Consider the following 27906-nt stretch of genomic DNA (forward strand, 5'->3'; position numbering starts at 1 on the left):
AGATCCCTGATAAAGTTAGGAATGACAAGGTTGAGTATGGTGCACCTAGTGTCCTGATCTGCCTATATTTCAATGCAAGAAGTATCACAGGAAAGGTAGAAGATAGTGCTGAAAATGAGGCAGCTAGTTTACAAACAGGAGCAATGTGTAGTGAAGAGAGGCTGTTGATAGGGTTGCAATGTAAAAGGCAGACAAAATTGAATACAGGACTGAATGTGTTTATTTGAATGCACACAGTATACAGAATAAGGTAGATGAACTTGTAGAACAGTTATGGATTGGTAGGTATGACGTAGGCATCACTGAATCGTGGCTGAAAGGATTTTAACTGGGAGCTTACTATCTAAGGATACACATTGTATTGAAAGGTCAGGCAGGAAGGCAGAGGGGAGGCAATGCTCTGTTGGTAAAAATGAAATCAAATCTTGAGAAAGAGTATAGGGTCAGAAAATGTTGAATCTTTGTGGATAGAACTAGGGAACTGCAATGTTAAAAAGACCCTGATGGGAGTTGTATTCAGAGCCCAAACAGTAGTAAAGATGTGGTCTACAAATCACAACAGGAGATAGAAAATGGTTGTCAAAAGGGCAATGTCACAATAGTCATGGGGGATTTCAATATGCACGTAGATTGGGAAAATCAGGTTGGTGCTGGATTCCGGGAGGGGGATTTTCTTGAGTGCCTACGAGATAGCTCTTGAGAGCAGCTCATGGTTGAAACCATCAGGGGGTTGTTGTGCGATGAACCAGAATTGATTAGAGATCTTAAGGTAAAAAAAAATTATGGGCAAGTGATCATAATATGATCAAATTCACCCTGAAGTTTGAAAAGGAGAAGCTAAAGTCAGATGTATCAGTATTACATGGAGTAAAGGGAATTAAAGAGGCATGTGAAAGGAGTTGGCCAAAATTGATTGTAAAGGGACACTGGCAGGGATGATGGGAGAGCAGCAATGGCTGGAATTTCCGGAAGCTATCAGTATATATAGATCCCAAAGAGAAAGATGTATTCTAAAAGAATGGCTAACAAGAGAAGTCAAGCCCAGCATAAAAGCCAAAGAGAAGGCATATAATAGAGCAAAATTAATAGGAAGTTAGAGGATTGGGAAACTTTTTAAAACCAGCAGAAGACTAATAAAAAAGTCATTAAGAAGATAAAGATGGAAGCTAGCCAATAATATTAAAGGGGATATAAAAAGGTTTCTTCAGATACGTAAAATGTAAAAGAGAGGTCACAGTGGATATTGGACCACTGGAAAACTATGCTAGAGAGGTAGTAATGGGGGACAAGGAAATGGCAGACGAACTGAATAAGTATTTTGCATCGGTCTTCACTGCAGGAAACACTAGCAGTATGGTGGAAGTTCCAGGTGTCAGTGGTCATGAGGTGTGTGAAGTTACTATTACTGTCCAGAAGGTTCTTGGAAAACTGAAAGATTTGGAGTCACCCGGACCAGATAGTCTACATCCCTGGGTTCTGAAGGAGCTGGCTGAAGAGATTGTGGAGGCATTAGTAATGAACTTCCAAGAATTACTTGATTCTGGAATGGTTCTGGAAGACTGGAAAATTGCAGATGTAACTCCATTCTTCAAGAAGGAAGAGAGGCAGAAGTAAGGAACTATAGGCCAGTTAGTCTAACCTCAGAGGTTGGGAAGATGTTGGGGTCAATTATTAAGGATGTAGTTTTGTGGTACTTGGAGGCACATGATAAAATAGGCATGGTTCCTTTAATGAAAAGTCTTTTCTGACAAATCTTTTGGAATTCTTTGAAGAAACATCAAGCAGGATAGCCAAAGGAGAATTGGTTGATGTGGTGTACTTGGACTTTCAGAAGGCCTTTGACAAGGTGCCACAGATGAGGCTGCTTAACAAGCTACGAGCCCATCGTATTAATTCTGGCATGGATAAAGCAGTGGCTGATTGATAGGAAGCAAAAGTGGGAATAAAGGGTTCCTTTTCTGGTTGGCTACTGGTGACTAGTGGTGTTCCATAGGGATCTGCATTGGGACTGATTCTCAATAATTTGGATGATGGAATTGATGGCTTTGTTGCAAAGTTTGTAGACGATATAAAGAAAGGTGGAGGGGCAGGTGGTTTTGAGAAAGTGGAGAGGCTACAGAAAGACTTAGATTAGGAAATGGGCAAAGAAATGGCAGATGGAATACAGTGCTGGGAAGTGTATGGTTATGCACTTCAGTAGAAGAAATGAAAGGGTTGACTATTTTCTAAATGGAGAAAAAAATACAAAAAAACTGAGGTGCAAGGGGACTTGGAAGTCCTTGTGAAAGTTTCCCTAAGGGTTAATTTGCAGGTTGAGTGTGTGGTGAGGTGAGGAAGGCAAATGCAATGTTAGCATTCATTTCAAGAGGACTAGAATATAAAAGCGTGGATGTAGTGTTGAGACTTTATAAAGCACTGGTGAGGTCTCACTTGGAGTATTGTGAGCAGTTTTGGGCCCCTTATCTCAGAAAGGATGTGCTGAAAATGGGGAGGGTTCAAATGAGGTTCACGAAAATTACTCCAGAATTGAATAGCTTGTCATATGAAGAGCATTTGATGGCTCTGGGCTGGTATTCACTCGAGTTCAAAAGAATGAGAGTGACTTCATTAAAACCTGTTGAATAATGAAAGGCCTTGATAGCGTGGATGTGGAGAAGATGCTTCCTTTGGTGGGAGAGTCTAAGACCAGAGGACACAGTCTCAAAATAGAGGGCCGTCCTTTTAGAACGGAAATGAGGAGCAATTTCTTTAGCCAGAGGGTGGTGAATCTATGGAACTTTTTGCCACAAGCAGCCATGAATGCCAAGTCTTTATGTATATTTAAGGCAGAGGTTGATAGATTCTTGGTTGGTCAGGTCATAAAGGAATACAGGGAGAAGACAGGAGATTGGAGCTGAGTGGAAAATTGGATCAGCCATGATGAAATAGCGGAGCAGACTCGATGGGCCAAATGGCCAATACCTTATGGTCTTATGGTTATTATTATCTTTTTCTTTTTGTCTTTGCACAGTTTGTTGTCTTTTGCACTCTGGTTGAACTCCCTAGTTGGGTGGTCTTTCAATGACTGTTATGGCTATTATTCTATAGATTTATTGAGTATGCCCACAAGAAAATGAATCTCGGGGATGTATATGGTGATATATATGTACTTTGAGAATAAAATTTACTTTGTAATTTGAACTTTAGTGTGTGGACACATAATAAAATCTGCAGGAATATATTGCATCGCTATGATCATTATCATGCTTTATAGCCAATTAAGTACTTATGAGTGTAGTCACTGTTATTCTTCTTCTTAGGCAGACCCTCAGGATCGAGAGTTATTTGCTTCCACCCAGGTTTCAGGTGACTGATGAGGCCAGTGTGGGAGCTAATATTGGTTATTGTCTATTATTGTCATGTTTTGGGACATAATTGAAAGCTTTTCTTTGCATGCCATACAGACAGAACATTTCATACATTAAGGCATCAAGGCCATAAAAAGAAAGCGGAATAGAGAGTAAAGTGTTGCAGTTGCGGACAAAGTACGAGGGCCATGATGATCATGGGGTGAAGGCTGGAGAATGGGGTTGAGAGGGAAAATAAATGAGCCATGATTGAATGGTGGAGCAGACTCGATAGGCAGAATGACTGAACTCTGCTCCTACGAGGTAGATTGAAAGAGCTAGAATGCATCTGGAGTGTATGTGAGATTCATTCAGGAGTCTGACAGCAATGGATAGAAGCTGACCTTGAGCTTGATGATAAGTGCTTCCAAGCTTTTAAAGACCCCTTCCAACCAGAACATTTGCTCTTCTCCCTCCAACTTCCATCGAAAGTCTTGACAATGTGTAGCACTAGGCCAAGGACAGCTTCTATCCTGCTGTTATAAAACTCTTGATTGATCATCTTGTTTTTTAAAAATGATCTCTTGATCTCTCCGTCTATCTCATTTTGGACCTTGCACCTTACCTGCACTTTATAACTGTAACACCCCATTCTGCATTCTCTTACTGCTTTTCCTTTGTACTACTACAGTACTTCTAAGTACTGATGTTTTGAAATGATCTGTATGGATGGCTGCAAAATAAAATGTTTTTCACTGTACCTCGGTACATATAATGATGATAAACCGATTACCAATTCAGACAGATGGGAGAGGGGAGGAGAGAGAATGACTGAGGTGGGAGGGGTCCTTGATTATGTTGGCTGCATTCCCAGGTCAATAGAGTGGAGGCTGCTTTCTGAGATGTGCTGAGCTGTGTGCACAATTCTCTGCACTTGTGGTCACAGACGGAGAAGTTGCAGTACCAGTCTGTGATGTATCCAGATAGGATGCTCTCTGCGGTGCATGTGTAAAATCTGGTGAGAATCATTAGGTGGCCAGATTTCCCCGGTTTTATGAACTTCTGACTTTTCCACAGATAGGACAGGGCCTGGCTGATGAGGGCAGGCTGCTGGTAGGTTTTAAGTTGTCTTGCTCCTTCTGCTGCACATATAGAGTATCTGTGTGATTGGGCTCAAAAGTTTTCTATGACATCCTGAATTCTCCTTCTGCTTTTTGGTTATGGGCCAAGAGTTACGAAGAGCCATTCCTCTTCTTCTGGAGGTTTTGAGCACATTCTTGAATTTTAGCCTGACACTGCTGTAATTTATAAAGATTGGCTTTATTTGTCACATATACTTTGAAACATCAGAACATACATTGAAATCTGTCATTTGTATCAAATCAAATTAGTGAGGATTGTGCAAGGATCACACTTCCGGTACCAACATAGCATGCCCACGACTCACTGACCCAAACTGTACATCTTTGGAGTGTGCGAGGGAACTGGAGCACCCAGAGGAAACCCATGTAGTTACTGGGAGAACATACAAAGTCCTTACAAACAGCCGCAGAAATTAAATGCCAATCAGTGATCAATGCTGCTGTAAAGTGATTGTTCTAACTACTTCACTAATGTGAAGGATAGCAGCCACTAGGCACCAGGGAAACACAAACAGATAATCTGTTGGTAGTGGTGATGGCTGAGGGGTAACTATTGGTCAGGAACCCAGAGAGAACTCTGCTGTTCTGTAGGACTATGTACTTTTATCAAACAGAGCAGATGAGGCCCCTAATTAATATCCCAGCAGAAGTTCCACACGTTTTCCTCTAGTTCTACAAATAGTGCAGTGCTATTGATTTTGATCCTAATCAAATTTAAAAATTTTATTATCAAAGTTTAAGAATCGTGGGGTAATGATGCAGCTCTATAAAACTCTGGTTAGGCCACACTTGGAGTACTGTGTCCAGTTCTGGTTGCCTCACTTTGGGAAGGATATAGAAGCATCGAAAAGGGTACAGAGGAGATTTACCAGGATGCTGCCTGGTTTAGAGAGTATGCTTCATGATCAGAGATTAGAGGAGCTAGGACTTTACTCTCTGGAGAGAAGGAGGATGAGAGGAGACATGATAGAGGTGTACTAGATACTAAGAGGAATAGATAGAGTGGACAGCCAGCGCCTCTTCCCCAGGGCACCACTGCTTAATACAAGAGGATATGGCTTTAAGGTAAGGGAAGGAAAGTTCAAGGGGGATATTCGAGGAAGGTTTTTCACTCAGAGAGTGTTTGGTGCGTGGAATGCACTGCCTGAGTCAGTGGTGGAGGCAGATAAACTAGTGAAATTTAAGAGACGACTAGACAGGTATATGGAGGAATTTAAGGTGGAGCTTTATATGGGAGGCGGGGTTTAAGGATCAGCACAACATTGTGGGCCGAAAGGCCTGTACTGTACTGTGCTGTATTGTTCTATGTTCTAAAGTACATTTATGTCACGTTATGCTACCCTAAGGTTCATTTTCTTGTTGGCATTTACAGCAAAATGAGCAAATAAAATAGAATCAGTGAATAACTGCACATAAAGATTGATGAAAAACCAATATGCAAATGAAGACAAACTGTACAAATACAAAAGAAAAAACAAATAATAATAATAATAATAATAAAAAATCACTAATACTGAGTTCATGAGTTGTAGAGTCCTTGAAATTAAGTCCATAAATTGTGGAGTCAATTCATTGTTGAGGTGAGTGAAGTTATCCACACTGGTCACTGGTTTAGGAGCCTGATGGTTGAAGGGTAATAACTATTCCTGAACCTGGAAGTGAGAGCTTTCTCAAACTATGTTATGTCTAAATTTGGAGAAAATTAGAAGTGTTGTATTTGACCCTTCTACTCTATTAAATTTGAAAAGACATGGAGACCATTTATTCAATATTTTCATATGATGTAATTTGACCCCGTTCCAAACCTATTCGTTTTTCCGGTTTTGATTATACATATGTTGAGAGGATTGGAGTTGGCGACATTAATGATTTTGTATTTTTTTTATAGATACTATAAACAGCCCATTATTCATTATATCTTTTTTTCTTTTTTTTCTTCCTTTTTTTTCTCTATATTAGTTATTAGGTTGTTAGATTAGTTTTTCTTAGGGTTAATTTTTTTTTCTTTTTCTCTTTTCTGTTTTTTTGTACACATATATGATATACCTAGTTTTGCTTTGTTTATATGATGTTTGTATCATTCATGATTTGGGAAGACTTAACTACATTGTAACTATTGCTTGTGTATCCTTTCATGTTCACTTTAAATTTGTAAGTTTGTAATCCCACTATCTATGTATTAATCTTATCTTGTTGATATTAATAATAATAATAATAATAAAAAGGTTGAAAAAGAAAGAAAGAAAGGAAGTGAGGGACCTCCTTCCTGATAGCAGTAGCGAGAAAAGATAGTGCAGGTTCTTCTTGATGAATGCTGCTTTTTCTGTCACAGCACTCTTTGTAGATGTGCTCAGTGGTAGGGAGGTCTTTTAATGTGCTGGACTGTATCCACTATTTTTGTAGGTTTTTCAGTTCTTGGGCATTGGTGCTTCTATACCAGGCCGTGATGCAGCCAGTCAGGATATTTGGAGTGGGATAGGAACCCATGAGGTTCATCATTCAAGGATCAAACTGCTACACTCTGGTGATACTCTTCTTCCTTGATCAAAGACCACCTTGATATCAGTCCTAAATTTTGCATTTTCCGTCATCAGACTAATAAGCCAACCACCTCTTTTAAGTCGCCTTCCCTGAAGGTTCTTCTGGAGTACCTGTCTGAATCTCCCCATGTCCATGGGAGGCACAGTTGCGCAGCTCCTCAGCTCCATTGAACCCGGGTTCAATCCTGTCAGTGTGGATAAAGGATCTAGTAGCTTTCCTGGTGTGTATGATGAACAAACTCTCCTTGGGCTTCCAGTCGGGTCCAAGTAATGATTATAACCAATGTTGCAATGACAAACTCTGCCATCTTCTTGTTGGTCAATGTAAGATAGGATTGGAAGTTGCAGAATCCTTGTGGGTTGAGTTAAGAAACTGCAACGGTAAAAGGACCCTGATGGCGGTTATATACAGACCTTCCAACAGCAACTGGGATGTGGGCCACAGATTACAAAGGGAAATAGAATATGATAGTCATGGGAGAGTTTAACATGCAGGTCGATTGGGGAAAGTTAGGTTGGTAATGGATCTCAAGAGAGTCAGTTTGTTGAATTCCCTACGCGATGGCTTTTTAGAGCAGTTTGACATTGAGCTTACTAAGGGATCAGCTTTACTGGTTTGGGTGTTATGTAATGAACCGGAGGCAATTAGGGAGCTTAAGGTAAAATAAGCGTTAGGAGGTAGAGTTCACAATACGATTGAGTCCAACTTGATAGGGAGAAAGTAAAGTCTGACGTAGCAGTATTTCAGTGGAGTAAAGGAAATGACAGTGGTATGAGAGAGGAGTTGGCCAAAGTAACTTGAAGAAGATGCTGGCAGGGCTGACAGCAGAGCAGCAATGGTGTGAGTTTCTGGGAAAAATTAGGAAGGTGCAGGATTAATGTATTCCAAAAACAAAGAACGACTCAAATGGCAAAATAGTACAACTGTGACTGACAAGGGAAGTCAAAGCTAATGTAAAAGCAAAAGAGAAGGCATACAACCAAGTGAAAATTAGCAGGAAGATAGAGAATTGGGAAGCTTTTAAAGACACATGGAGAGCAACTAAAAGAATCATTAGAAGGGGAAAAAATGAAATATGTAAGCAAGCTAGCAAACAATATCAAGGTGGATAGTAAAAGTTTTTAAAATATGTAAAAGATAAAAGAGAGGTAAGAGTGGATATAGGGCTGCTAGAAAATGAGGCTGGAGAAATAATAATGGGGGTCAAGGAGATGGTAGGTAAACTGAAAGAATATTTTGCATCAGTCTTCACTGTTGTGTAACAGATGTTGAAGGGTGTGAGGGGACAGTAGTGTGTGCAGTTACTATTACAAGGGAGAAGGTGGTCAAAAAGCTGAAAGACCTAAGTGTACGTAAGTCACTCGGACCAGATGAGCTGCACCCTGGGATTCTGAAAGAGGTAATGGTAGAAATTGTGGTGGCATTAGTAATGATCTTTCAAAAATCATTGGAAAATTGCAAATGTTACTTCACTCTTTAAGAAAAGAGGAAGGCAGTAGAAAGGCAATTATAGACCAGTTAGCCTGTACTTGGTGATACAGACAAGATAAGACAAAGTCTGGGTGGCTGCCAGTGACTTGTGATGTTCTGCAAGGGTTGGTGGTAGGACTGCTTCTTTTTATGCTGTATATCAATGATTTAGATGATGAAATAGATGGCTTTGTAGCCAAGTTTTCAAATGATATGAAGGTTGGTGGAGGGGCAGATAGTGTTGAGGAAACAGGGAGGCTGCAGAAGGACAGACAGATTAGGAGAATGGGCAAGAAAGTGGCAGATGAAATACATTGTTGAAAAATGCATGGTCATACACTTTGGTAGTAGAAAATGGAGAGAGAATCCAAAAATTGGAGATGCAAAGAGACTTAGGAGTCCTTGTGCAGAAAATCCTAAAGGTTAACTTGCAGGTTGAGTCGGTGGTGAGGAAGGCAAATGCCATGTTGGCATTCATTTCAAGAGGTCTAGAATACAAGAACAGGGATGTGATGCTGAGGCTTATAAGGCACTGGTGTGGTCTCTCGAGTATTGTGAACAGCTTGGGGCTCCTTATCTAAGAAAAGATGTGCTGGTATTGGAGAGTGTTCAGAAGATGTTCACAAGGATGATTCTGGGAATTAAAGGGTTATCATACAAGGAACGTTTGATGGCTCTGGGTCTGTACTTGCTGGAATTTAGAAGGATGGGGGGGATCTCATTGAAGCCTATCAAATGTTGAAAGGCCTAGACAGAGTAGATGTGAAAAGGATGTTTCCCATGGTGGGGGAGTCTAGGACAGGAAGGCACAGCCTCAGGACAGAGGGGTGTCCATTTAAAACAGAGATGCAGAGAAATTTCTTTAGCCAGACTGTGGTAAACTTGTGGAATTTGTTATCACAGATAGCTGTGGAGGCCAGGTCACTGGGTGTATATAAGGCAGAGCTTGAAAGGTTCTTGATTAGACGCAGCATCAGAAGTTACTGAGAGGAGGCCAGCAAGTGAGACTGAGAAGAGGAAAGAAGGATCAGCCATGATTGAATGATGGAGCAGACTCAACGGGCCAAATTTCCTAATTCTGCACCTGTGTTAAGCTCTTCAGGGATGATGCCTGGCATATCTGATATGTTGGTATTTATACCCCTGTCATCCGTCCCTCCTGATTGATTCGTCCTCATTCAATCAAGTTTCTGCTCTGCACCTTGTTTACAATCGAATTCTTGTTCTTACTTAAGAGTATGACCTTCGTCTTTGTTAAAATTCTTTTCCTCTAGCTTTAGTTACACAGCACAGTAGCTTTATGCCTTCAAAGTCAATCCCATGGCCATTGTGAATGCGGTGTTCTGCTACTGCTGATTTCTCTGAGTAACCCAAAGAGATCCACCTCCTGTGCTCCCTGTGTCTGCATTACCTGGAGAAATTGGAGGTAACAGAACACTCCATTCACAATGATGATATGATTGACTTTAACTACTGTGCCATGCCAGTGGCTTTTGGGACCACCTGGTAAAGGAAGCCATTGAAATAAAACTAGAGGAAAAGAATTTTAACAAAGACAAAGGTCTCTCTTTAAGTAAGAACTGGAATCCAATTATGAACAAGATAGGAGAGTAGAAACCTGATTGGATGAGGACTAACCAATCAGAAGGGACGGACTATGGGGGGGGGGGGGTATAAATACCACTGGACCAGATATGCCCAGGCATCATCTCTGAAGATGGTGGGGGAGTTTGGCATTGAAACATCAGTTATAATCAAAACCTGTACATGTCTGGAAGCCCAAGAAGAGTTTATCTATCAACGTGGAATTTGCAACGTTCATTTTGTGAATGTGTGGGTTTCCTCCCACATCCCAGTGGTTAATTGACCACTATAAATTATTCCCTGCTGTAGAGATGAGTGGAAGAATTTAGGGGAGTGGACAGGAATGTGGGCATAATGAAGTAAGATTAATATAACTTTTTAATGGTTGCTGTGGACCAGTGGATGAAGGGCCTGTATCCATACACTAACTCTTTGACTGTACTACTCTCCTCCCCCTTAGGCCATTCTTTTTTTTTAAGGATTATATGGGTTGGCACAACATGGAGGGCTGAAGGGCCTGTACTGTGCCGTAGTGTTCTATGGTTCTATGGTCACCCATGGTTCCTTCACCCTACCACTCCTTATCTTCCTCACCAGGACAGATTTATCCCTCACATCCTGCAAGATATCCCTAAACATCGACCACATGTCCATAGTACATTTCCCTGCAAAAACATCATCCCAATTCACACCCGCAAGTTCTGGCCTTATAGCCTCATTATTTGCCCTTCCCAAGTTAAAAATTTTCCTGTCCTTTCTGATTCTGTTCTTTTCCATGATAACACTAAAGGCCATTTAATGTAATTAAATTACATTACTAACTGTTCTACAGGATGTACAAGAATGAGAGCAAGTGAATAAGAACTTGAGATACAGAAGCAGAGTTAGGCCATTCAGCCCATTGTGTTTGCTGATTTATTTTCCCTCCGCCCCATTCTCCTGCTTTCTTCTTGTAATCTTTGACAACCTTACTATCAAGAACCTATCAACCTTTGCTTTAAGTATACTCAATGAGTTGGCCTCCACAGCCATCTGTGGCAATGAATAGTTGCAAATAATTAATGCAGTCTTGCTGAAAAAGGATATATGGTAGAAGCATTTTATAAGCTCCCTAAAATAGCAACTCCTTTGATTTATCACATAAAATCCCACTACTCCCACTCTAATGGAGCATTTACGTAGCTCACCCACTTCATCTGCTTTCTATATCTTTGCTCAATAGCTGTCTGCCAGTCGCCATATGTGCTTTCATTGAGAACTCCCACCTTCTCACCAGGCACAAAGTGTGGCTAGGAGCTCAGAGGGAAATCCTGACTGGAGAAGGGATGTAAGTAACTGTTGGCAGTGTGGCTTAATCTGCTCTGGCTAGGTTTGTTCTGAAGGATGGAAGCTGTCAGGATGACGATCTTTCTGTCAGGCAGTCGTGGCAATAGTTAGCCTCCTGTCTAAGATTGACATTTGGTGTTGGGACAACATATACTGATATGTATATATACATGTTATATAACAAACGAAGCTGAGATGCATCATTGGATGGGCTGGGAGGCATCATCAGTGGTGTAACCTAGGGTCATCAGGTGTTATGTGTCTCTCAACATCAGACACCTTCGGCCAGATAACCCTATAAGTCATATAATTTATACCTTAAATAATCTATAAATTAAATATAATTATATATAATTTATATATAATACATAAATTAAATATACATATATAAGATACATTCAGTGGTCACTTTATTAGGTACACCTATTTGTTAATGCAAGTATCTAATCATTTCATTTCATTCATTTATTATCAAAACATGTAACCATATACAACTCTGAAATTTGTCTTCTCCAGATAGCCATGAAACAAAGAAAGAGCATGGAAGTCATTCAGAGAAAGGAACATCAACACCCCCATACAAAAAGAACAGCATCCTGATAATCAACCCAATAACCCCTCCACCTGCACAAAAATGGAACAGGGACATCGACCCCCAGAAATCAACCCCTCCTTTGCACAGAAACTAACAGAACATCAACCACCAATCATCCTCCTCTCACACTACAAAGCGGGAAAGGAACAGGTGATTTAAAAAAATATATAAAAACCACAAGCCTGAAATAGTCCACAGTCCATAACACGATAGTCCAATCCATAAATGCAGAACCATGATACCATCCTATGGTACCACTGACATTCACTGAAAGAAAGGGACACCACATGAGGCAGAGAGGCCTACCCGTCTGGTACAGCGGGACACACAGCAAAAGGTTGCTCACAGAATCCTTCTCTAGCAGCAATCAAAAGGCAGGCAGTCAGCATTGAAACTCTCATTTGCCTTCTGCATTTGCCCCAATGTCTCAGTCTTTCTCAATCCTTTAATCGGCGATTAATGGACGCTTTAAATAGTGAAACGTAGTCGAACATCAGCTCATGCCCTGTCTCGAAGTTTATTCGCATCTGACCAGGTACACACTTGCTTCCTGGAATCTGCTTGAAGCCAGCAAAGTGCTAGATCACTCAAACAATCTCCAAGCTGTAAATCACAGGCTCGAACAGTCCCAGAAACACATTTAAGGTAAAAAACATATAAGGTAAAAAAAAGCTATCTGGGAGACGTTGACTGAGGGAGCTTTGTATGCACCACCTTAACTGGTGCTAATTATGTGGCAGCAAATTAATGCATAAGAGCACGCAGACATGTCATGAGGTTCAGTGTTGTTCAGACCAAGTATCAGAAAGGGGAAGAAATGTGATCTATGTGACTTGGACTGTGGAATGATTACTGGTGTCTGCAAGTGTGATTTGATTATCTCAGAAACTGCTGATCTCCTGGGATTTTCACAACAGTCTCTAGAGTTTACAGAGAATGGTGTGAGAAACTAAGGAAAAAAAATCCCAGTGAGCAGCAGTTCTGTGGGCAAAAGTACCTTGTCAGTACAAGAGGTTAGAGGAGAATGGCCAGACTGATTCAAGCTGATAGGAAGGCAAAAGTATTTCAAATAACTATGTGTCACAACAGTGGTGTAATGAAGAGCTTCTCTGAATGCACAACTCGTGGAATCTTGAAGTGGATAGCAATAGCAGAAAACAATGAACATACATTTAGTAGCCATTTATCTCTTAATAAAGTGGCCACTAAGTGTATGTTGTATATTTTAACTTCAGGCGTTTTAACCCGACCATATTTCTACTGAAGCAGGAATGTTGCCACAGGGTTGAGACACAAAGGGTTAATTACATTTTGCCTAGTGCCAGTTCCTGGCGATGGATGCTGCTATTTCTTTCCATTTGCACACAGGGAATGGGGAGGGAATTAAAAAAACAGTGACAAAAGTGAAACAATGAGGGGCTGTTGAAGGAGCACAGTTGTCAAACATACACAGCAGCTGGGCTTAGGTAATTGCGAGCAGAAACACAGCCAACACTTTCTCACACGTTTAGAGTTACATTGCCAGGAGTTCTGCTGCTGTCACAGCAGAGTTTTGGGTGACATGGTTACACCCTGAATGTTCTCTTGGGCTGGGATAAAATTAGGATCAGATTGGGAGGGTTAACCTGCTTCCTCTTGCCTCTCCTCTCCAGAATATAATTTATTATCACTGGCATACGAAGTGAAATTTGTTGCTTTGCGACAGCAGTACAATGCAATTCATAAAATATACTTTAAATTACAATAAAAAATGAAATCAAAATAAATAAGTAGTGCAAAAATAGTGAGGTAATGTTCATGATTTCAGTGTCCATTCAGAAATCTGATGGTGGAGGGAAAGAAGCTGTTCCTAAAACATTGGGTGCATGTCTTCAGGCTCCTGTACCTCATCCCTGATGGCAGCAATGGCAGAAGAGGGCATATCCTGGTTGGTGGGGACCCTTAATGGTGGATGCCTCCTTTCTGAAGATACCCTCAGTGGTGGGGTGGCAAGTGCCAGTGACGGAGCTGGCCGAGTTTACAACCTCCTGCAACTTTTTCCAAGTCTGTCCATTGGCCCATATGAGGCATGCAAGCCTCCAAACCATGCCAAAATTCTGGTCCTCTTGAGTGAGCTAGACCCTTTCTCTTTGCAGCGAAGGAGGATGAGAGGAAGCTTGATTGAGGTTTACAAGATAATAAGAGGTATACACTGAGTGGACAGGCAAAGAATTTTTTTTCTCCCAGGGCAGAAATGGCTAATAGAGGGTATATGATGGCTGAGTAGCTTAATTTTGCTCCTGTGTCTCAAGATCTTAAAATGTTAAGGTTGTTAGAAGAAAGTATAAGGAATATCCTGCAAGGGAAGCACAACCTTGTTGGGGTTTCAAGGCTTGCGTGCCTCTATAACCCAGAGAGCTACGTTGGCTAGATTCAGGGTCTTGTGCCTTGGGCCTTGGCTCTTGGTAGGGTTACCCACACCAAATATGAGGGGAGATTGATAAGTTTGTGGCCTAAGGTAGAAGGAGTCAATTTTAGAAAACCTAGCACATTTATTTTTCAACATAGTTCTCTCCTACATTTACACACTTGGTCCAGCAGTCGTGGAGCATATGGATCCCTTCTTTGTAGAAGTTGGCGTTTTGGACCTCCAGATGTGGTCCACTGCATGGGGTGATTGATAGGTTCATGGCCTAAGGTAGAAGGAGATGAGTTATTAATGAAACTTTCTGCATAATCACTCAGAGTTGAACTGCGTGTCCACGTAATGAGAGCTGTATAACTCACCTCCTTCTAACTTAGGCCATGAACTTATCAATCACCCCTCGTAGATCAAAGGGTTGAGGGCAGGCTAATTATGGTCCACTGGTCCTTCATGTTCAGGGATTCAGCTCAGGGCTAATAACCCTTGACTGGTAAAGCAGAATTGTTACAGAAACAGCAGTGATGAAGAATCCTTCTACACTGGTGTGTGATGGCATTCCTGAGTCTCCACCCAGGACTTGTATGGCTGACCCTGAAACATAGCTGGGCACAACAGAGAAGGTGGCCAAGGACAGACAGAGATGGAGGATCTTCATTATTGCCCTCAATACCAGCAGGCACAATGGACAGCAAGTAAGTAATAGGGATGTCAGAGGTCGGATTTTTTACACAGATAGTGATGGGTGCATGAAACACCCTGCCACGGGTAGTGGTAGAGACGGATATATTGGGGACTATTAAGAAACTCTTAGATGGCACACGTATGATAGAAACATGGAGGGCTATGTAGGATTGTTCTTAAAGCAGGTTAAAATGTCGGCACAACATTGTGGGCTGAAGGGTCCTTACTGTGCTGTACTGTTCTATGTTCTAATTCCTCAGGCACCAAGGATTCCACTTGTCATCCACATGTGCTTGGAAGCTGGAGTGAGTGGATGATCCTTTGGGATTTGTGTGAGGGCTGCTAACCATTTCTCTGCAGCTGTCCCACATATTTGAGATGCAAAGCAAGTGAATATCTGTCCCTCTATCTGTAGCACAGCTTGTTGGGTCTCAAATATCGTGCTGTTCACTGCACTGGGTCTCCCAGCTGCACAGTTCCTATGTATTGGAATTGGACTTGGGTTATTATTGTCATGTTCAAAGTTACAGTGAAAAATATATCTTGCATACAGTTCAAACAGATCAAATCATTACACAGTGCATTGAGCTAGAATAAGGTACAACAATTACGATGCAGAATAAAGTGTAAAAGTACAGTGCAGGTAAACGATAAACTGCAAGATCACAGCAAGGTAGATTGCGAGGTGTTTTTGTCATGGAAACAATGCCAATTTTCTCCAATCTGATGTTTCAGGGAGGGGTGTGATGTTCTTCTGGCGACCACATCAGTATGATCTTGCCAAGGATGTACCTGGGTATCTGTCAGGTTGAGCTCCTCCAAGAGGCCAAGGGTTGGAGCAGTTTCAGAAGATGTCCCTGCTGATCTCCAGCATTAACTACAACATAACCAACATGACAGCTTCCTTCCTCAGCATGGCCCCTGGAACGGAGCACTTCAATGTCACAGACAGGGTGACATTTCAGACTGTCACCATGGTGACTAATGGTACCAACACAACTGCCGCTCTACCGCCTAATGTAGAAACTGGGAGATCAAGAATGGGGCTGGTGCTCGTTCCCATTGGAGTTGTCACAATTATAGCATTAACTGTGGCCATGGTAAGTCAGTTTGTTAATTAAGCCTCAAAGTACTTAAAAGAGGAAGGTTTCCAAGGTCAAGAGGAATATATAGCTTTATCAAAAAACATTTCGCAGATAGGTCTAGCTTGCTGGACAACACAGTGGCATGGGCATGGGCCAAAGGGCCTGCTTCCATGTTGTATGATTCAGGTACAATTTGCCAAATGGTCCATTGGAGATAACGTGTTCTGATGAAGTTCAGAATTAAAAGCAGATGCTAGAAATCTGAGGCAGAAGCAGAAAATGCTGGAAACTCTCAGCTGGTTAGGCAGCATCTATGGAGAGAGAGAATTGGAGTCAATTTTTAAGGTTAGACCCTTTGTAGAATTAACAAAGAGAACTAAAACATAATAAGTCTATTCTCATTTTCTATCTCTCCCCCCCATCTCTCCACCATCTCCCCCCCCCTTTCTCTGACAAAAGGTCTCTGACACTTTTCTTAATTTAGAGTCACAGCGCACTGTTCACACTGTTCAGGCCCCTCCAGCCCAACGAACCTCACTACCCAATAACCCCCCACTTACAATGACCAGTTAACCTACTAAATGGTACATCTTTGGACACAGGGAGGAAACCCACATGCTCACAGTAAGGACTTCAAACTTTTTATAGAGAATGCTGGAATTGAACTTTAAACTCTGACACACTGAGCTGTAATAACTGCTACACAACTGTGATGTCCTCTTGTTTCTTTCTCCATAGACGCACCTGACTTGCTGAGGGGTTCCAGTATTTTCGGCATTTGTATTGCTAGATGTTTCTTATTCTGGTTACCATACATCCCCTTCACTATGATTAATGTGGTTTTGCCTTTGTCACTATGCACACAAAATGCTGGAGGAACATTCTGGGCTGAGGCCCTTCATCAGGCCCAAAATGTCAATTGTTCACTCACCCCATAGATGCTGCTTGATCTGCTGAGTTCCTCCAGTGTTTTGTGTGTGCTGTTCAAGATTTGCAGCATCTGCAGAATCTCTGTTATCACTGACATGTCATGGAATGTGTTGTTTTGTGGTAGCAGTACAGTGCAAAATGTAAAAATTACTATAAATTACAATGGAAGTACAAAAAAGAAATATTGAGATAAAGTACATGGGTTCATGGACTGTTCATATGGTTGAGTCATATGGTTTATGCCGTTTCATATCCCAATTTATTAAGCTGTTGCCCTGGAATTTTGACCTCAGCTTGCTCCATTTACCCATGATGCTGGCTGCCATTTTATGGTTGTGTACTGGCCCACTGCTTGTGGTGATGTCCTACCATTATTCTGGATTGCTGCTACTCTATTTCTGTGCTAGATTTTGCCCTTGATTCTGAGCAGTTTGGGGTCCTGTATCTAAGAAAGGAGGTTCATGAGAATGATCCTGGAACTGAAAAGGTTAATGTATGAAGAGCATTTGATGGATCTGAGCCTCTACTCACTGGAGTTTAGAAGAATGAGGGCAAATCTCAATGAAACCCAACAATATTGCAAGGCCTAGATAGAGTGAACGAGGAGAAGAAATTTCAAATAATGGTACAGTCTAGGAGCTGAGGGCACAGACTCAGAATAGAAGGACTTCCCTTTATAACAAAGATGAGGAGGGATTTCCTTACCCAGAGGTTGGTGAATCTGTGGAATTGATTGTCACAGATGGCTGTGGTGGCTAAGTCATCGGGTATATTTAAAGAGGAGGTTGATAGGTTTTCAATTAGTAAAAGTGTCAGATGTTATAGGGAGAAGGCCTATATCTGCAACTATTGCATACGATTTTGATTTCTTTTCCTTTTCATGCTGCACTTTCCACTAATGACTACTTTTCCTTGCGTACAGGTTCTATACATCAGGAAAAGAAAGAGGTGAGTGTGCTGGTGCCACTTCTTAATTTCGGAGCTAGAGCTCCTTGCAGATATCGGTATTTTCTGCGTGCATAATTAACCTTTGGACTGCTGGCTGCTCCGAGGACATTACCTTGGGGAAGTTGAACTCGCACTCCAGTTTTAACAAAGGAGAGATTACGGAGAGACGAGTTTTTTTTTGAAGTGTCTAGGGACATTCCACGTTAGTAGCAACACACACACAAAATGCTGGTGGAACACAGCAGGCCAGGCAGCATCTATAGAGAGCGCTGCCTGGCCTGCTGTGTTCCACCAGCATTTTGTGTGTGTTGTTTGAATTTCCAGCATCTGCAGATTTCCTCGTGTTTGCTCTATGTTACTAGCCCTAGGTTGTGTTATGTGCAAAAGGCTGTCAAGTGGGGAAACAGTAGCTCTGCCGAGCCTATTTTCTGTCCTTTAATCGGATGCTGCAGTGGTCTTTAATGCCTGAAAATTAAAGGTTCAGTTGACCATCTGCTAACATTCCATATCCTTGACATAAACACAATTAAAAAACCTGTACAGCCCCTGATTTAATCTGACATGAAGACAACATTAATGCCATGAAGGAAGTAACTGTCCTAAAGCAAACATCTTCCTAAAAGTTGTCACTCCCCCCCCCCCCCCCCCCCCGCCAATACCTCCATGCTTTGTTTGCTGGTTGTTAATGCAACAATGCATTTCACTGTCTGTTTTGATGTACACTTAATAAATAAATTTAAATCCTGAATCTCAAATTTCTTAGCTGGGTGGTTGAAGATTAGCTTGTTTGCTGTATAGAAGCATGCAGTGAAATGCATTATTTGCATCAAGTCAGTGAGAATGTGCTGCGCAGCCCACAAGTGTCACTACACTTTGACGCCAACATAGCTTGCCCTCACAACTCACTGACCCCTAACTGTACGCCTTTGGAATGTGGGAGAAAACCAGAGCCCCTGGAGGAAACCCACACAGTTATGGGGAGAACAAACAAACTCCTTACAGACAATAGCAGAACTGATCCCAGGTGGCTGGTGCTGCAATGGAGTTATTTGTTTTATTTAGAGATACAGAGCAGAACGGGCTCTTCTCCCAACAACCCACCCATTTAACCCTAGCCTAATCACAGGACAATTTACAATGGCCAATTAACCTACTAACCAATGTGTCTTTGGACTGTGGGAGGAAACCAGAGGACCTAGTGAAAACCCACGCTGTCATGGGGAGGACATACAGACTCCTTACAGACAACACCAGACCTAAGACCAGGTTATTGGTGCTGTAATCCTGGAACACTAACCACTGCACTGCCATGCTGCCCCCAAATGTTCTGTATGTAGCTGTCTGAATCTACGTGCTTGTGATGCTGCTACAAGGAATTTTTTCCAATGTACCTGTACTTGTGCACATGATAATAAACTTAACCTGACCTGGGTCTCTAACTACAAATATGTGCTGGGGGCAGCCCCAGGTATCACCATGCTTCTGACACCAAAGTAGTGCGATAACAGAGAACAAGGCAATATAAAATAACTAACCCTTATACTAACTTGTATGTCTTTGGAATGTGGGAAGAAACCAGAGCATCTTGGGAGGGTGTACAAACTCTTTATAGGTAGTGGCGGGAATTGAACCTTGATTGGTGATTGCTAGCACTGTAAAGTGATGCGCTAACTGCTGCGTTGCTGTTCCAATCAGGAGTTCTGTTCTCAGGGACTTTGCCCAAATACTTCTGTGCCATTGGACTTAATTCTAAATTATTTCTTGGAAACCAGCAGGCCGGGTTTCAGATTGGAGACAGGGCTGTAGACAAGAGGAAATATTATGGAGTTAGTGAGTCAGATCAAGTTGAGTTTATTGAACCCACATCCACTACTTCAGTTGACAGCTCATTCCACACTCGTATCACCCTCTGGGTGAAGAAGTTCTCCCTCAGGTTTCCCTTAATTATTTCACTTTTCAATCTAAACCTATGATCCAACCAGAAGGAGAAAAAAACTCCTGCATGTATTTACCCTCGTATGGGTGGCAGAGTGGAGATACTTCTCCTCCAAAGGAGGTGTAAGGTGCTCCTTCCCTCTGCTAGCCTGCAGGTCACCCTGGGGCAAGGTGTAGCACCTGCTCAGCACCCCACTCAATCAGAGTCACTTGAAGCCATGGGAGCATGTGGTGGATGGTCAATTGAGCAGTTGGTGCATATCAAAGAGTATTGATAATGGCTGGGGTCACCCAGCTTGTAAAGACACTGCCCAGGAGAAGGCAACGGCAAACCACTTCTGTAGAAAAAATTGCCAAGAGCAATCACAGTTACAGATAAGACCACGATCGCCCACGTCAATACAGCACAGCACATATCGATAATGATACCCCTCATAATTTGTGTACCTCATTCACCCCTTACTGTATGGTCACAGTTCTGTTGTGGGAGTTTGCTTAACCCAAGCTGGCTGTTATGTTTCCCACATATCAACAATGCCATTTCAGAAATACATAATTGGCTATCAAGCATTCAGTTACTGTAGAAATGCATGTCTTTTGTGTTTGTGTAGGTCTTTAGCTGTTGGAAGAGTTTCAGTAGTGAGAAGGCCTTGAATTTCTGGCATATTTCCTGAAGGATGAAGTAAAATAATATTGACCTCTGGCGTAGGTCAATAGGAGGCTGCTACTCCTCTGGAGTTTTCTGTGGAATCCCAAACAAATAAAAAGGAAATTTCTGTAGCACCTGGGACTTAAAAAATCTCCATTTTCTATTAACACCTTTAGGTCATTATTTCTAACATGTTGACAGGACACTTTGAAGGCTGAAGGATCCTTTAGTTGGCTATCAAAGTGCCTCTCTGCCAACTGGATTTCTGATTGGCTGCTGGTATCCAATAGCAGATGAGTGGGGGGATTGTTTACAAGAGGCAGGAGGTTTAGAGATGAAGCTCAGCCTATGTACAACTGGTAACCTGGTTGTGCTGAAGGACGGTCAAACGATATTTGTCTATGAAGGCTCTCAGTCTTCTGGGTCATTGTAAATCAAGGCAACTGGACTTGCTGTGTTGTCCTCAAGATGTTTCACCACTCTTCCAAGAGGCTTCAATTCTAATCCATGGTGGGTAACCTTCTGTTTTATAAACTCTGTTGTTTAAAGGTACAGCAATCACATGAAGGTTGTTAAGAGTCATAGAGGGTAATGAGAGGGTCATTAATCTTACCTTTGTATAAATGGAGGTGTGAACAGTTATGGAGACAGCGGGGTAAAAATGTTAGAACTACATTGTAATCACAAATGGTTGGCCCAGCATAGGAAGGCTAACACCTCATGTCAAAGATTTAATTGTCTATCCGCACCTAAAGGACAAGGGACACTCTTTTGATGATGCAGTGTGCACATTTTGCACAGGGACGACAGGTGCTTTGAAAGAGGGGTTAAAGAAGCCATCTTTGTCAAACTGGAAAACCCATCCCTGGACAGAGGGGGTGGGGCACGACACAACCTATCAGCTACTTACGATATAGTCCTAACATCTTAACCCCAGTGTCTCAATAGTTCACACCTCCAGTCATGCAAAGATAAGACTAATGACCCTCTCATTACCTCTATGACTCTTAACAACCTTCATGTAATTGCTATACCTTTAAACAACTCAGAGTTTACAAACCAGAAACTACCTACCATAGATTAGAGTGAAGAAGCCTCTCAGATGAGTGGCGAAATGTCTTCTGGACAACACAGCAAGTCCAGTTGCCTTGATTTCCTACTGCCTGATAGACAATGACCTGATATTGCAAATCCTTCATAGAGGGAATTAAACATTGGAAAATTGGCTTTGTAAAGCAGAGAATAGGGCCTGAAGAGGGCAGCTGAGTTCATTGGCAGCAGATACTAGGATTAATACTCCAGTCCTTTGTTTAAGCAAGTCCCAGGGATCGATGTTAGCATTTGTTTTGAGAGGACTAGAATATAAAAAGAAAGGATGTAATGTTGAGGCTTTCTGAGGCCTCACTTGCAGAGTTTTGAGCAGCTTTCAGCACCTTACTTGCTGACATTGAAAAGGGTTCAAAGGAGGATCACAAAAGATATTCTGGGATTGAAAGGCTTATCAAATGAGTACCGTTTGTTTGCTCTGGATCTGTATTCACCAAAATTCAGAAGAACGAGGGGACAGTCTCTTTAAAACCTGTCGAATGTTGAAAGGAATCGATAGATTAGATGTGGTGAGGATGTTTCTTGTGGTGGGGTGTCTAAGACCAGAGGGCACAGCCTCAGAGCAGAGATGAGTCATTTCTTTAGTCAGAGAGTGGTGAATCTGTGGAATTCGTTGCCACAAGCGATTGTGGAGGCCAAGTCGTTGGGTATATTTAAACCAGAGGTTAGTAGATTCTTGATCAGTGAGGGCATGAATGGATATGGGAGAAGGCAGGAGATTGGAGCTGAGAGGGAAATGGATCAGCCATGATGAAATGCAAAGCAGACTCGATGGCCCAAATGGCCTGATTCAGTTCCTATATCTTATGGAGAAGGGTAGCTAATTCTCCCAGCAATGTTGCATTCCTAGTCTCCGTTCTCGCCATCTGTTTCACTATGAAAAAAAAGAACTGCCTTTTGTAGAGTGGTTTGAAATGAATGGTGGTCTTTATTAAAAACAGATCTCTGTTTAAAGATATTTATTTCCCTGATTCTGTGGTTAGCGTGGATTTAGCACTGGCTGGGACCTCACTTTTAACGTCTTGTGGTCTCACTCACGAAGCAGGATGTCCTCGTGTCTTGAGCAGATTCACTTCCAACTGAATTCTTGCAGCTGGACTTTTCTTTCTAACCAATCCGTGACAACCCAGAGCCAGGCTGAATAATACATCCTCACTGTTGGTGTTTTGTGGTTTGCTAGCTTTGTTCTGCCAAAGTGACACTTACTTCCATAGGACATCAACCACAGAAACCACCGCCACTTGTGGCTGGCCAATGTTTTTTCTGCCAACTCTTCCCCCCACCCCCCCACCCCCCACCCTGTCTTCCTGCTGGTGGAACCCATTCATTAAATTGTGGACACACTTTGGCTGAGATAAGAGAGGGAAGGGCCATGTTGGCCAGAGTCCAACAGAGCCTTCCTCCCTCATTCATAAACGTACATCATTCTAGATGAAAGGCTTCAAACTTTCCAACTGCTGTAAGACATGAATTCAAATAGACAAATGTGGGATAGCTTAAAATTTGCATCATTCCACTTAACACTTTTAAGCCCAAATTTTAAATCCCAGTGGAAGTGCACTCAGTGGCCACTCTCTTAGGTACAGGAGTTGCTGTAGCCCATCCACTTCAAGGTTCGATGTGCTCTTCTACACACTACTGTGTTCAGAGATGCTCTTCTACTGTTGTAACGCGTAGTTATTGTGGTTACTGTCGCCTGCCTGTCAGCTTGGACCAGTCTGGCAATTCTCCTCTGACCACTCTCATGAACAAGCCATTTTTGCCCACAGATCTGCTGCTCACTGGATGTATTTTGTTTTTTTTTGCACCACTCTCTGTGAACTCTAGAAACTGCTGTGTGTGAAAATCCCAGGAGATCAGAAGTTTCTGAGATATTCACACCACCCTGTCTGGCTGGCACCAACAATCATTCGACGGTCAAAGCCACTTAGATCCAAATTCCCTAGATGCTGCCGAGCCTGCTGTGTTCCACCAGCATTTTGTGTGTGTTGTTGTTTGAATTTCCAGCATCTGCAGATTTCCTCGTGTTAGATCCAAATTCTTCCCCATTCTGATGTTCGATTTGAACAAAAATCGAAGCTCTTGCCCAAGTCTGGAAGCTCTTGTGCATTAAGTTGCTGTACACGTGATTGGCTGATTAGATATTTGTATAGATGAGCAAGTGTACTTAATAAAGTTGCCACTGAGCCTATTAATGATAGCAAGGGGTTGGGGTGTGGAGAAAACTGGGACAGAGGGTTATGAAGGAATGGGGAGGCAAAGTGAAGTTTATTGCCGTTCACACAAGTACATGTCTGCACAGGTGCAATGGGAAACTTACTTGCAGCAACATCACAGGTACAGAGCATTAGACACACAACATTCACAGGAAAAATGTAAATTAAACATAAATTATACAAGGAAGAGCATAATTAGAGAAAATAAAGCCCATTGCAGTGCAAAGTGGTCATAGTGTTTCTGTACTGTGATTAGGATTCAAGAACCAAATGTTTGAAAGGATGTAGATGTCCTTGAGGCCAGTGGTACAGGCTTTCAAGTTTTTGTATCTGCCTGATGAAAGATGGGGAAAAAAGAGAATGGCCTGGTTGGAAGTGGGGGTGGGGGGTAGGGAAACTTGGCTATTTCCCCAAGGCTGTGGGAAGTGTAGATGGAGTCAATGGAGGTGTGGCTGGTTTGTGTGAATCCAGCTGGTGCCACCTTTTCACCTTCTCTCAATGTCCTGTAAATTGTTTCCTTTAATATACTAATCAAGTTTCCCTTTGAATTTTGAAATGAACCTGCCTTCACCGTGTGTCCTGCAGTATATTGTAAACCCAAAGTACTCTTTGTGCGTGCTCCACAGATGACCGTGGAGGTCAAGTCATTGGGTACACAATGGATTTTGGTTAATAGGGCGATTGGTTAATTGGGACAGCCGTTTGTTTGGGATAACTCTTAAAGAACAAATACAAATCAAGAAAGTAGCCGGGATTCCTTTTGTTTATTTGAAATACTATTTTGCTTAATTGGGGCAGGAAACTGTTGCCGACCAGTTTCTAACTTGCATCAATTGCATGCACATCATTTGGCCATTAGATTCTCCACCATGCTTAGAGCAAACTATTTTTAAATGGACTTGGTTGTGTGTGTTTGTGTTCAAAAAGCAGTGATGTTTGTCACTGATAGTTGGCAAGTAATAAGCAGTAAGACAATTCGGAACCGTTTTACTGAGGTTTCAAGCACTCAGGCTTGGAAGTGCCAGAAACGGCCGGGAGTGACAATGAAACAATTTCACTACTTCAAGTTAGGAACTATGAAGAATTTGAAGCTGTCTTGAATCATCTTGAATGTTACAATGACAATGGAGATTAGGAGAATGCAGTCATTACAAGCATACAGTCCACTATTTACACTAGGTGCACTGATTTTATTCATTTACTGTAAATCAAAAGAACACACCAATATACACTGGATAAATTTCTCCATTTATAACTATTCAGAGCTAATACACAGTTTTATAGTACTGTTGTAATATTAATAGTGTTCTAATTTGTTCTGTATTTCATTTGAGTACATAATTTTAGACCATAAGGCTCAGGAGCAGAATTAGGCCATCTGCCCATTGAGTCTGCTCTGCCATTCAATAATGGCTGATCCTTTTTCTTTTCTCCTCCTCAACCCTAGTTCCTGGCCTTCTTCCCATAACCTTTGATGCCATGTCCAATCAAGAACCTATCAATCTCTGACTTAAATAAAGACCTGGCCTCTACAGCTACATGTGGCAACCAATTCCACAATTTCACCACCCTTTGACTAAAGTAATTTCTCTGCATCCCTGTTTAAAAGGGTGTCCCTCTATCCTGAAGCTGATCCCTCTTGTCCTAGACTCTCCCTCCATGGGAAACACCCTTTCCATATCTACTCTGTCTAGGCCTTCCAACATTCAAAAGGTTTCTATGAGATCCCCTCTTGTCCTTCTGAATTCCAGCGAGTATAGATCCAGAGCCATCAAATGTTCCTGTATGATAACCCTTTCATTCCTTGTGAACCTCCTCTGGACTGTCTCCAATGCCAGTGCATCTTTTCTAAAATGAGAGGCCCAAAACAGTTCACAGTACTCAATGTGAGGCCTCACCAGTCCCTTATAAAACCTCAGCATCACATCCCTGCTCTTGTATTCTAGACCTCTTGAAATGAATGCTAACATGGCATTTGCCTTCCTCATCACCATCTCAACCTGCAAGTTAACCTTCAGGGTGTTCTGCACAAGGACTTACAAGTTCCTTTGCATCTCAGATTTTTTGACTTTCTCCCTGTTTAGAAAATAGTCTGCACATTTATTTCTATTACCAAAGTGCATGACCATGCATTTTTCAACATTGTATTTCATTTGCCACTTTCTTGCCCATTCTCCTAATCTAAGTCGTTTTGCATCCTACCTGTTTCCTCAACACTACCTGCCCCTCCACCAATCTTTGTATCATCTTCAAACTTGGCATCAACGCCATCTATTCCTTGATCTATATCATTTCTATACAGCATAAAAAGAAGTGCTGCCAACACTGACACCTGCAGAACACCACTAGTCACTGGCAGCTAACCAGTAAAGGATCATTTTATTCCCACTCTCTACCTTCTTCCAATCAGCCAATGCTCTAATCATGTTCCTAACTTTCCTGTAATACCATGGGCTCTTAACTTGGTAAGCAGCCTCACATGTGGTACCTTGTCAAAGGCCTTCTGGAAGTCCAAACATACACCATCCACTGCATCCCCTTTATCCTACTTGTAATCTCCTCAAAGAATTCCAACAGATTCGTCAGGCAGGATTTATAGCTGTGAAGCCGTCACATCAAGTCCTTGGAGCGCTTCCACATAAGCTGCCTTCAGCGCATCCTGGGAATTACTTGGTGTGAGCAGGTGCCTCACACTGAAATACTTGTAAAGATCAACTGCAGAAGTTTTGAGGCTATGATCACCCAGCGTCAGCCACAGTGGCTGGGGCACATGATAAGGATGCCCCCATATCGGCTACCCCGCAGAGTGTTATACGGCCAGCTACATCATGATCAATGCCCAGCTGGAAGGCCAAAGTGTTATAAGGATCAGATGAAGAATGCTTTCAGGAAGTGCAAGATCCTTGAGGACCTGGAGGATGTTGCTGCTGACTGTAACACTTGGTGACAGCTGTGTAGGGACGGGGTTCATATTCTGGAGATGGAAAGAACAACCAGAAGACAGCAGAAGAGAGCCAGGAGAAATGCAGCCATGGTTGCCATCACTACCACATGTACATGTCCCACCTGCAGTAGAGCTTGTGGGTCCAGAATAGGACTGTATAGTCATCAAAGATCTCACTGTTAAAGGAGTGGATGTCGTCATTGGATGGACGACCGAAGAAGAAGCAGAATCTCCTCAAAGAATTCCAACAGGTTCATCAGGCAGGATTTTCCTTGAAAGAAACCATGCTGGCTTTTTATTATCTTGTCCTGTTGTCACCAAGTACTCCATCACCTCATCAATTGACTCTAACATCTTCCCAATCACTGAGGTCAGGCTAAATGGTCTATAATTTCCTTTCTGCCACCTTCCTCCTTTCTTAAAGAGTGGAGTAATGTTTGCAATTTTCCAGTCCTCTGGCAGCATGCCAGAGTCCAATGATTTTTGAAAGATCATTTCTAATGCACCACAATCTCTAACGCTACCTCTTTCAGAACCCTAGAGTGCAGTTCATCTGGTCCAGGTGACTTTAGGTCTTTCAAATTTTTGAGCACCTTCTCCCTTGTAATAGTAACTGCACTCATTTATTTTCCTTCACACACTACAACATCAGGAATACTGCTAGTGTCTTCCACAGTGAAGACTGATGCAAAATAATCATTTAGTTCATCAGCCATCTCCTTGTCCCCATTCTTATTTCTCCTGCCTCATTCTTAGCAGTCCTATATCCACATCGGTGGTGTGGAGAGGGGAGACTTGCAGCATGGGCAACTGCTGGTCTCCCATACAACCCTGGAAACTTTCCAAGGCACAAATCCATGGTCTCTCAAGACTAATGGATGCCTATATATCCACTCTCATTTCTCTTTTATTTTTAACAGATTTGAAAAAAACTTTTACTATCCACTTTGATATTATTTGCTAGCTTGCTTTCATATTTCATCTTTTCCCTTCTAATGCTTGTTTTAGCTGCTCTCTGTAGGT

General features: G+C 42.0%; 1 protein-coding gene across 2 annotated transcripts in view; it reads left to right on the forward strand.

Annotated features, from left to right (window-relative positions):
* The window catches only part of LOC132377727 (uncharacterized protein C3orf18 homolog), a 77099-nt gene that overhangs the window by 36729 nt on the left and 12464 nt on the right, over window positions 1-27906 (forward strand). For both annotated transcript variants that reach the window (XM_059944000.1, XM_059943999.1), the window contains exons 2-3: window positions 15805-16169; window positions 18007-18032. In XM_059944000.1, coding sequence (XP_059799983.1) covers window positions 15921-16169; window positions 18007-18032 — 275 coding nt within the window. In that variant the 5' untranslated portion in view covers window positions 15805-15920. The remainder of the gene's footprint in view (window positions 1-15804; window positions 16170-18006; window positions 18033-27906) is intronic.

The sequence above is a fragment of the Hypanus sabinus genome, chromosome 19 (genome assembly GCF_030144855.1).
Source record: "Hypanus sabinus isolate sHypSab1 chromosome 19, sHypSab1.hap1, whole genome shotgun sequence".
NCBI classification, from domain to species: Eukaryota; Metazoa; Chordata; class Chondrichthyes; order Myliobatiformes; family Dasyatidae; genus Hypanus; species Hypanus sabinus.